General features: G+C 35.5%; 1 protein-coding gene across 4 annotated transcripts in view; it reads right to left on the bottom strand.

The window, feature by feature from the left end:
* The window catches only part of ANKRD28 (ankyrin repeat domain 28), a 94,916-nt gene that overhangs the window by 8,031 nt on the left and 75,009 nt on the right, over positions 1-11,876 (bottom strand). For all 4 annotated transcript variants that reach the window (XR_001861332.1, XM_017732151.1, XM_017732152.1 and 1 more), the window contains exons 15-26: positions 9,650-9,761; positions 8,999-9,025; positions 8,019-8,093; positions 6,810-7,011; positions 5,301-5,388; positions 4,782-4,899; positions 3,968-4,187; positions 2,845-2,932; positions 2,665-2,748; positions 2,019-2,164; positions 1,756-1,838; positions 1,535-1,617 (exon numbers count right to left, since the gene is read on the bottom strand). Coding sequence is in view for 3 of the 4 variants with exons in the window: in XM_017732151.1 (XP_017587640.1) it covers positions 1,535-1,617; positions 1,756-1,838; positions 2,019-2,164; positions 2,665-2,748; positions 2,845-2,932; positions 3,968-4,187; positions 4,782-4,899; positions 5,301-5,388; positions 6,810-7,011; positions 8,019-8,093; positions 8,999-9,025; positions 9,650-9,761 (1,326 nt within the window). In the remaining variant the exon portion in view is untranslated. The remainder of the gene's footprint in view (positions 1-1,534; positions 1,618-1,755; positions 1,839-2,018; positions 2,165-2,664; positions 2,749-2,844; positions 2,933-3,967; positions 4,188-4,781; positions 4,900-5,300; positions 5,389-6,809; positions 7,012-8,018; positions 8,094-8,998; positions 9,026-9,649; positions 9,762-11,876) is intronic.

The following is an 11,876-nucleotide window of genomic DNA, read 5'->3' as shown; positions in this document are numbered from 1 at the left end:
ACAGAATATTCAGCTTACTTCCCTTCTGCTTTATATTGCTCTTCATTCATTCTAAGTTTCCTAAAGTTGTTTGAATTAACTATAAGCTATATTTTGAGTTGGAAACAAATGCCTTCTTAGATACCAGAAATGCAAAAGATACAAACAAGAGCAGCTGTACCTATGGTGTTTACATTAAAGTATTAAAAATTCAAGAACTACCACACCCCACAGATATACTGAAAAGTGTACTGTAATTAAAATAATTTTAATATAGAGACCAACAATTTTAATGCTTATTTTGCCACAAAGAAGGACTTTGTTTAAGCTGTTCAGAAAGTCAACTTAATTATTAAACATTTGCTAAAGCAGTAATATTTTAAACAACTGTTAAAACCTTGCAATTTATATAAACACTTCATGGAGGTGCAAATGTGTACCTATTTTATCCCATGACATCTCTTGATCAGACTATTTGAGCCAAGGCACGTGGGTGGAATTACATGAGCCTGTGGTAGCATACTTTCCCACAACTGTTCTCATCTCATTTTTGCTTTTCCTTCTCTCAAGACATCCTTGCTTCAAGCCAGAAAGGAGGCAATCAATCCTTTCCTACTTTCTGGTTATTTCATGCTGCCTGAGGTGCGCCATGGTGAGCAGCAAAAGCAAAGGAAGAATTCTTACTATTTTAACTCCTTAATTCAAGCAGATCTCAGGGAATACTTGGAAGCACTGTAAGAGTGAATATGGCAAGATTCCAGAAGGGCTGTAAGGCCAGAATAATATGTGAGTTGCTTACAAGTTCCAGTGTAAGGGTTTTTTGGTTTTTTCTTTTTCCTAAATGGTCTGTGATTGCAATACTACAGCAGTCTAATAATTCATGTGCATAACTCAGCTACACATTGTGTGTCAAGTACTGCCTGTAACACAAATGCATTCTCTAAAAGGAAAAAAATGCAGAAGAGTCATTTTAGTAACCCATCCTGATTGGTATGACATACCATACATTTCTAAGGTTTCCTTCTGATCTGGGCTAACCAAGTACGTTTAATGAGAGAAGATCTTCAGGAAGGTTTAAGAATAGTGTATTCTCCACGATATTTAATAGGAAATAATGTTTCATCCTTGAAACATGAAACAGAAAGCATGCTGAAGAATAAAAGCACACTTCAGGCAGTTTTTTTTAAAAGTAGTTATCTTTGAAGACCAAGTCTTAGTTTGCCTCAAGTTGTTAAATAAATTGATTTTTAACTGAAAAACTGGATAATTTTTAAAACAGAAAAATCTTGGCTTACAGGAAATCTCAGAGGATTGCAGTAACTTCACACAGGAATCCCAATAATGTAAGTTTTATTTATCATCCCATTCACCCACTAGAAACAAAATATTTAGAGCTTTAAATAGGAGCAAAACACCATTTCAATTCCAAGTTGGTTCAACTCTTGGTACCTATTAACAATGAATTTTAAAAAAAAATTCTGAAAAATATTCCTCTTTATGAGCAAGATACACACCAAGAACTCATCTTTCAAATACCCTCACTGCTGATACGTACGTTTGCAAGGCTGCATTGGTGGCATTGATGAGGTTTCTATCCGTAATCTTCTCCAGTATTAACAAGGCACTAGTTTCATGACCCTTAACACAGAACAAACATCTGTCACACACCAAATATTCTTCACTAATTGCTTTGAGTGCTTTTTCAAAGTAACAGTACTTTCAAACAGTGCTTGATAACACAAAGCTCAGCACTGATAAGTCAGACCATGCACACACCTTGCTGCAAGCCAAATGGAGTGCTGTGTTCTTAAAACTGTCTTGCAAAGTCAGATCAGCCTTAGCACTGCTAACCAGCACCTCTGGGGAAATAAAGACTTGTATTAACTGAAAGCATATTGCTTAAAATCTAAATGGCTTACATTTGTGCAAAATGAAAATAGAATTTTGACAAAAATATATTCACAGGAATGTTAAGGCTACTTCACCCACAGTAAGATCAATAAAGCTAAGAGCAGAAATAGATAAAGCTTTCTCTTTACCAACTGTATTCGTCTGTCCATTTTCTGCAGCCATCATTAAAGGTGTTTTCCCAGAAGAATCTACAGCATTTACTTGAGCACTGTGACCAAGCAGAAGCTGTAGACACTCAACGTGATCTGTAAAAGCTGCTGCATGCAGAGGAGTTCTACAACAGATCAAAAGACAATATGGCCATGTTCAGCCATGTTTTCTGCTGTATTCAAAGGGGCATCCCTGGCTGTGATCCTACAAATAAAGAAGACTGGGCAGTCTCTCCCACTGATCCTTTGCAATCAGTATTTCTGGAGTTGTGACTGCTGCCTTTCTGGTTTCAAATAACTCCACCCCCGTAGTTTATAATAGAAATACAATTTGATTCAGAAAAAATAAAAGATGCATAAAACTCTATCCACAAAGGGATAAAATTTAAAACATGCTCTAACTTGCCTGTATAATAAAAAGCCAATTCAAGTTTACTGAATCAGAACAGGATTTTAAAAATCTAAAATTTATTTCTAGCACAGAATATAAAAAAACCTTCAAAGAATAAAACCAGGGGAATGAGGAATTAACATAAGCAGCAAATACAAAATCCCAAATGACTGAAGAGTTTAGCACAGCCACTGTATGACATTACAAACATTCTTTCTGCATTTACACTCTTACCTTCCTTTTGAATCTGTGGAATTGACAATACCAGCACCTAGTGTATCAATTAACATTTCTGCAGCACCTTCATTGTCATTTATCCTATAATGAATTAAACAGACTGTTATTTACAGAATGATAAATCTTTTGTTAAATACAGCAATGAAATTTATGAAGAATAATTTTGCACTTCCTTACACAGCACAATGCAAGGGACTGAAAGAACTTCCTTCCATTTTCTGAAAAACTTCCTGTTCCAGGAGCAGCTCTACACAACTGTCGTGACCTAAAGCAAATGTAAAAGTTAGGTATTGAAAAGAAAGGAAAGGGTTTAACTATGGTTTACAATGAAAAATATGCATCTAAATTAGATTAAGCAGTATTGTATTTGAAAGTTTCAAAGAAAGGCTAGTTATATTCAACAGGGCTACATTTAGGAACCAATACATTCTTAGAATCCTGAAAATCAAACTGACATGTAACACTCTAAACTTTATGAAGTTAGAAGGTAGGTATCTCATGCTGTCTGAAGAACATCTAAAACACTTCAATTCTGTGTGGAGGAAACACCTCCACATTTCAAACTCTTCTGTACACTCACCACTTTGTCTACATGAAAACAACTGCACCATTTAAAGTTTATTTTTGTTCCACATTTAGTTGAAATTATCACCCAGTTCAGCTCACCAGTTATTCACTTAATAATAAAAGGTAAAATGAAGGTCTAATCTCTTTACTTCTTGTTTTTTTCTTTATCATGTCACTCAGAGATGAAATAAAAAACAACCTCTGCTACATTCTAAATGAACACACAGAACAAAATCTTTAGCAAAGGAACTGAATGATTTTTCTACATTTTAACGCCTCCCTCACTCTCAAACCCATGAAATGATCAGTGAAGAATAAACGAAATTCTTATTGAATCACTTTTATATACTTGAGTTTCTTATGCCTACCATAGTTGATATGAAGCAAGTTTAAGGACAGATTTAATCTGAAACCATTCCTCCCTATGAAGGTTATTTTTTTGGGATGTGCGGCACATTTCTATTCAAAGGTACTATGCTGACTTTCTTTTAAAGACTCCTTGAGGCATAAAACTAAGGCAGTATATTAAAAAAATGTAGGACAAAAGTAAACATCTCTTATTATGTATTAGATGTTAATACATTTCTCTTCAAGACATTGTGTCTGTCACTTTCTCTCATTCACTGAAACAAACTAAAAGAGGACAGACTTTATATGTTGCTTTTGTAAGTATTAATAACTTCTACCCCAATATCAACAAACAGATTTAGAGATGTATTTGAATGCATTTTACCATTATAGCAGGCCCAGTGCAGTGATGTATAGCCGTGATTGTCTGCCATTGCAGGTGCTGCATCCACAGAAGTAGCTGACTGCAGGAGAGCTCCCAGAACACCTATATGGCCACACGCAGCTGACAAGTGGATGGGGGTCCGTCCCCTACAGTCTCGTAGTAAGGACTTAGCACCATGTTGAAGCAAAGCTTCCACACATTCCTCATGCCCGGTAACTGCCTGTGAGAGGGAGACAGGAAAGGGCTAGTTTGAAAATATTCATGTATATAAGCCAAGGTGTAGAACTCAAGCAAGCAAACCTCAGGCAAATTCTTCCATTTTTAAGGCATAACAAAATAAGCATAATAAGTTATTTTTGCTTCTGAAATCAGCCATTCTCTTGGGAAAATAGAAATGTATTGTAATACTGATAAGAGAATATTTTCTTGGAATAACACTGAATGAACTACTAATCTCTAGGGCTCATTCAACTGTCTTATCTGGCAGACACTACAAACAAAATACTTGGCATGTGGCTTGCATCATGCTTTTCTTCCTCCCATTAACACTACCTCCCCTGAACAAAAAGCTTACTCTAGGACCTCTCCAGTCAACATTTTACAGCAAGATTAGGAGGTTCTAGAAATCCAAAGGAATTCTGAGGGTAGGTAGTAAACAGGCAGAAGCCATCTTTTCAGTGCAACTAAAAATACAATTAAAAATTAAAATGGCAAGAGGGGAATAATGAGAAATTCATTAACACTACATATGAAGTCTTTATCTGAAATTAGCATGTAGGAAAATGGAAAGGAAAGAAAGGGAATAATCTCTTACCCCTCTATGTAATGCTGTTCTTCCCCACTTATCTTTGGCATCTACATTTGCTCCTTTGTTAAGGAGTGAATAAACGCAGTCAGTGTGCCCATTGAGAACTGACAACATCAAAGGAGTCCTAAGCAGAGACAGAAATGAAGTGGATATTTAGATTTGGAAATTTAACAGACTAGCACTCAGTTCAAGTATAACAACTGCTATCCTTCCAGGCAACAGTTAAGATTTACATCATCAATGACCTTCCACTCATTCGCTTTTTAGATTCCAGAAAACAAATTAACACCCCCAATTCAGAAGTCCTGATTAAGTAACTAGAATTCATTTTCTCAGTATTTGGGCAGTAAGACACATTTTAGTTCCCTTCCAACTGAACAAGAACATTTTTCACTCCCAACTTTTGTTTATTGCAATAATCTCCTTTTAAATTAAGTTAAAAATAACTACTGTAAAATACTTGGTTTTTTCTTTTATGAAATGCAATAACTTGTGTAGAGCAGAATGTCCATCACTGAAACTCACTGTCCATTTCCATCTTGAATGTCCACTGCATTCTGTGGTTCTGCATTTCCTATCAATAGCCGCAAACATTCTGAATGACCATTTGTAGCTGTAAAACATTATAAAAATATGGGGTTTACATTAATTGCCTTTGAGTAGAGAGTTCAAACAGGACGGCAACCTGCTCAGACTAAAACCCATTAGCCTGAAAACCCACCATACAGCTGGACCATTGTTATAACTTAAATTAAAATATGAACAATAGAAAATAATTTCAGAAATCAGGTATTCTCAACTACAGTGTTAGAAGCAACTGATTCCAACTATCAATTGCCAGCAGATTTTTTTTTTTACATATAAATGAAGTTGCACATATTAAAAGTAATTGGAATATATGCTTATACAACATACACAAGAAGGAACATGTCAGTATAGGAATTAGCATAATTTTTGCCTGTTTTAAGGCACAGGTAAACACATACCTAGCAAATCATAGTCAGATTTTATTAGCAAGTGTAGCATGTACATAGTTATAAAATAATAATGGAAATCACATTTAGAAAGGGGAAGGAAATGTAATGCATAGATGTAATAAACCAAGCAGTTTAAAAAAATGGAAAAAGAACAAACAGAAAATTGAGAAATCTCATTTAAATGCAACTCATGAAAGATAAATGATTGCTTCTTGGAAGGGAAATTATTTCTGACCTACAGCTGCAGTATTCAGCCCACAGAAGCACAGCAACAGTTCATGTTTCTGTAGCTGACAGACATGCTAACACAAGTTAGGAAAGCTAAATCAAATAGAATAATGCAGCTTGTGCTCATGGACAACAAATTAAGTGGTTAGAATGACGGTGTTTTGTACATAATGCTCTTTTTAACTGCAGCACTTCTGTAACACCATTACTATAAAAGTCAAATTTAATAAGACTGTTTTCAACGCGAGATAAAAATAAGACTATAGTGTGGATTCTGGACTCAGAGAAAGGCAGGCCTAGAGATGTTTTCTAGGAAAGTCAGCAAGAAAATACTGCAAAGGATTGCTGTTATTTTGAAAATGCTCAGGAGTCCTTTAAATCCTTGGAAAAAAATCACAGTAAGTTTTCATGTCTCCTCTCAAACTGTCAAAATTCTCCAAGACTCCAGTAATTTTAGAAGTATTTTACTGCCAAGACAGGCAATTTGCCTATCTAAATTTGGCCCTGCAGTTTGGGCTGCATGAAAGACGAGGAGAGAAGCAGGGACATGTCACTTGACACCTGTCAGCACAGCCAGCTGTATGGACAAGGACAATGCACCCTTCCAGAGGGAAGTGTGGAACAGCACTCCTCGGGCTCAGCTGGTTTATTGGATTAATACTGGTTCCTGTCTGCAACTCTTTTGCTACACCTTTCTCAGCACAGCATATACCTTAAAAGTCATCCTCTATTCCTAAACATTATTTCTTAGAACATTAATGACAGAGACTTCTAAACAGATTATCCACTTCAAAACCCAAAATTTTAGAGGTTAGTGGCTAGCACATACCTGCAGCATGAATTGGGGTCCTCTTTACAACATAATCTTTCACCAAGATTGATGCTCCCTGATTAATGAGCACATCTACACATTCCACGTGTCCCTTAAAGGCAGCAAGATCCAGTGGTGTCCTTCCATTGTTATTCCTCACATCAAGGTCCAGCAGTGACTGTACCAGCACTTCCAGAGCTTGATGGTGGCCATGATAGGCCTACAAGAATAAGAAAATCCTTCAATTTTGCCATCCTTAGCATTTTTCCCTTTCTTGCCAGAACCACATAAATGAAATTGTGAAGACACTATTCTTATTTTAGCATGTAGAAGAGCAACTGATGCAGCACATAAGTAGTTACAACAGTTACGACTAATTAAAAAAACCCCACAATTTCAGCAAGAGGGTTGGTGGGTTTTTTCTATTTTATCCTTTCAGTCAGCAACTGCAACTACTCTCAGAAAATCATCTGTCTTCAATCTGCATAAAGAACAGTATTTTGACTACTGCACGTTTCATTGCTCTATGTTGTAGTTACATCATCCTCATATTATTTCAAGTGAGGAACACAGGCAAACTTAAGTAATTCCTTTTAGCTTTTTACATCAACTATTAAAAATAAAAGCGCCTGTAATAAGAATGCACTACAAATAGCTTTCATTTACCACTATCAAAGATTATTTTTTACTTTGGAGATGTGTAGATATACATATATGGTACTGCATGAGACTTACTCTATTTGCAGAAAGTACAGTGTGGTTTTTCATTTCCTTTAAATTCACTGAAAAGATCAAAGCTACACATTGAGCTGGTTACTCTGTATTTTGAATATTTTTGTATAGACAGAATTTCATCACTGTCCTACATTGCTCCTTGTGCAAATCTTTCTTAAAGTATTGAGGACAAACATTTCTCACACTGAACAATTATGAGAGCAAAACAGTGTAATGATTAAAAAAGTCGTAACTACTCATAGAACAAGTCTTGTAAAAGTTTCATTAGCATAAATTTTAATCAGAAGATTCCACATGAAAGCTGTTCCATGAACCAAGTTTCAAGTGAAATGCAAAACACATCCTGTATATCTCATCCAGGAATATTAGTACATATGTTTGCATTTTGTTTATTGTTATTAACCCATTGTGAAAAAATCCAGAATGAATAAACCTGTGCAACAACTGTTTGCCAACAGATGAGCTGTCATCACTAAAGAACTAAGCACTTACAGCTAAATGCAGAGGACTTATAGGCGCTCTGTTGTCCGAGTCATTCAGCATGTCAGTACCTGATGTTTCCATCAGCTTAGAGAGAGAAAGTCAGAGTGAGTGCAAAAACCCCTCACCTTTGAAAACACTCAGCAGTAATTGCTACAGTTTCCCATACACACAGATCGAAAAATAAAGGGGAAAAAATAGGAAGAATAGTACAGAATTACACACCTCCTGATCTTCAACCTTTTACAGAGTTTGAATCAACTGCAACACCTCCCTCATATTCATGTTCCAAGCCCAGTAGTTTAACTTTGCATAATAATGCAATACTTCAATCAGAAACTAAAATAAAATTATTATTTTTTCTGAAGTAGCAATATGTAAGATGAATACAAAGGGAAGACAAGGACAGGTGAAAGTAGCAGCAGTAGGAAAAAAACCAAGTCCCAAACATCACCCAAGTAAGCATTTTGATTGGGCAATAAGTCAGCAAGAAAACAGTATGAAAGGCCAGAAGGCAGGATGGATTTCTCAGAACAAGAAAACATTTTGCAGAGAGAAAAAACAGACCCAAGAAAAGCAAAAGTGTTATAGCATTAAAATATCTATGTATATACATTTATAATTGTGACTTTCAGATGTGTTCTGAAGTTTTAATTCTGGCTCTTTTTCAAGATCATTATTTAACTGAGTACATTAGTAGAATTAAAACATTTGAAGTGTTTGAAGAACACCAAATAGATTCAAATGACATTTTCGCTATCACACTTTTATATCATGGTCATCCAACTGTTTAAGTAAAAAACCACATGGCTTAAAAAATAATTTCCTGTTTTAAAATTCCAATTAAATCTAAATTGTAGTTGAAATTAAATAATACATTCATACATTGAGGAAATGGTTGAATAAGTCTAAAAAATAAGCAGTCTTTTAAAAACTACATGTTCCCTTTTGCTCCATAGTAGTACTTAAAAAGTGAGAAATAATACACTTACAACATCTAGAGGCGTTTCACTTGCAATCTGTAATTAAAAACATTCACAATTCATGTTTGAATACATTAAAATATAAAAGTGCAATTTTAATAAAAAGACTGAAGTTGTAAAACATAGCATATCAAATAACATACACATATTTTTGCAAAGGGAGCAATAAAAAACTAACTATGGCTTGATTATCTGAAATTCTATTATGTGGCCAGCAGTTACTGTAACTGCATGAACTATTTTATAAGGCACCCTTTCTTTACAGGTTTTCCCCACATTTTCATTTGCTCCCTTCAAATGACATTCATGAAATTTCCTACAGTTCTCAATGGGATAACTTGCGGTTATTTTATTTCAGCCACCAGTAAAAAATAGTAGTAGTGTAGTCTAAATTCAGAAACAGACCAAAACTAATATCCCACATCCTCAACCAGTTATGTCTTCATCTGAGAAGTTTTCATCTTTTTAAGCCAGTATCTGGCATCTTAGCTCCTCACCTTGCTTCTACTTTAGGAATACCAAATGCTTAAATTTATCTGCACAGAGGCTGAAAACCAGTATTGACCTGGCTGACAGCCGAGGTGGAGGAGTCCCCTGGCCTCTCCATCACACCCTGTAAGAGCAGCTTTTATACCTTTCATCTCTGAGATGTTTTCTTACCAATTCAAGACACAAGCGATGACCATAAGCAGCTGAATAATGAACTGCATTGTATCCTTGTTTGTCGCGGATCCCAGGGTTGGCATCATTTCTTAGCAAGTATTCCAGGCACCTATTCAAATTGACATATGCAACCATGTATCTAAATGCTGAATTTCAACTTAATGCTAAGTGATAAATTGTTCCAATTCAACTGGAAAATAGAATACAGCACCCAGGGACACTGATTTAATGTAGAATATTGGCTAGGACTAGAGAAACCTACCTCATTACATCAAATGTAAAGGTCAATCACAAAGCTTCAAAATTTGAAATAATCCCTCTCCGCAGACATCCTGCATCTTCTGAGTTATCTGACTTGGTTAAAACTAGTATTTCATGGCTATTTTGCTTCTAGCTAACTGCAGTTACCTTTGCTAATATCAGTGATTACTATTTTGTGTGTGTTTCTGCATTAATCCCTTCTTCTGTTTGTTACAGGGAAAGAAGAGAAGCAGTAGCTGAGCTCTTCATGGCAGCATACAAGTAACACACACACACACACACACACATACACACTCTTCCACTACCTGACACTATTTTTTTGATTTATTTATGCAGTAAATACTCTATTGTTGTCATACTTATATCTTACCATTCCTTACTTTCATTAGACAAATTTATAAGGCAGAACATGATCAGCCCAGTTTCCACCATAGACACTCAGCCAGGAGGATGAGAAAAGGGGCATTCAAGTCAGCTCACTCTCCCCCTAGTTTTCAAAGAGACTCCGTGTTTGCACACTACATGATTGCAAGCAATAGCTCTGCTGTTTCATAATTTTATGTTGTCTATCATTTAAGCAACATTTTCCAAAGTCATTATCATGACCTTGAACCTGCTGGTGAAGCCATTTGTTATTCTGAAGTGTACAACAGGTCACCATCCCTTCTTCTCTCTGGGGTCACTGAATACCTCTTTATCAGAGGTGCACTCTCACTTCCATCATTTTTTGCCCAGCATAAACAAGGACTTAGTATGTAGTAAAAAAGGTAAAATCTCTTGAGTTTTAAAGAATAACATATGTAACATAGGATGCAAGTAACTTTAAAACTAGTTCAGTATATGTAATAAAAAGCTACTTGTAAAGCATATCTATGTTTTTAACCAATTAATTCAGGTTTGATTTGCCCAATAAACAAATGCCTGGATTTCATTAATGACAACTGTGCTTGCATGTTTTTATTTGAATTAAAATGGCATGAGATTTCTGAGAACCCAAAGACAAATCAATTTGTCTCATTAAATAAGAATTACAGTTCTTACATTTCATTTGTCCAATCATCTAACTTTGTTTTTAATTTGAATCAGTAATTTTGTGTTAATGCTCATGGTTCATTAATAAATGTTACAAGTCACTGGCTTTGGCTACCTAAATTTCTACAATACACTAAATACACTGCATGGAGCCAAGTCTACAAAAAATCCTCATGCATCCAATCTTTCCAGTGCAAACCAGATCACTATTTTTGATGTTTCTCTGCATCCAGGAGAGACTAATTTTGCATTTTTCGCATACTTAACTGTCCTCAACAGGTCTCTTAAAAAGGAGATTAATCACACTCTCTGAAAGCCCAGGTAAATTAAATTTATTTCCCATATATTTATTGGTGTACTGTCCATTAGAAAATTCTAACATAGAAGCAGCATCATTTTTTCTCCCCTAAGATGCTGCTTATTCTATCTCATTCTGAAATCATGTTTTTTTCTCTAGTCTTGGCAAAATGGGGCTTACTGGTGTTTGCTCCGGATCAAAGGCATTTGCTAAAGATACAAAAGAAATACTTTCAAAGAGGAATAAACTGGAAAATAATTTTCAACAAAAACATCCCTGTCTTTAAAATCTGTCTTTAAAGATGTCTGAACAAAGACCATAAAAGCACACATAAATATCTTTAGAATTTTATATAGATGGTTTCCTGACATGTTTTTTCCCAGGCTTTATATTCCAATTCCAGTAATCATTTTTAACCTCATTCCTGTTTTGAATGAGCTGCTACTGATTTTCCAGCTGTTACTAATCATCTTGCTGCATCAATATAAAAAGCTTCCCCTCAGGCCATTCTGCTTTGCAGCCTGTCTTCCAGAGACTCAAATGTTAATCAGAAGGGCAACAGCCCATGGGCTCCATAGACAACGCTTTGAGTTACCTCACAAAGCTCTGCAGTATTGTCGTCATCATTCCTGC

Source organism: Corvus brachyrhynchos, unplaced genomic scaffold (genome assembly GCF_000691975.1).
Source record: "Corvus brachyrhynchos isolate BGI_N302 unplaced genomic scaffold, ASM69197v1 scaffold53, whole genome shotgun sequence".
NCBI lineage: Eukaryota > Metazoa > Chordata > Aves > Passeriformes > Corvidae > Corvus > Corvus brachyrhynchos.
Note: the sequence above shows the minus strand (reverse complement) of the source record. Positions and strands in the feature narration are given on the sequence as shown.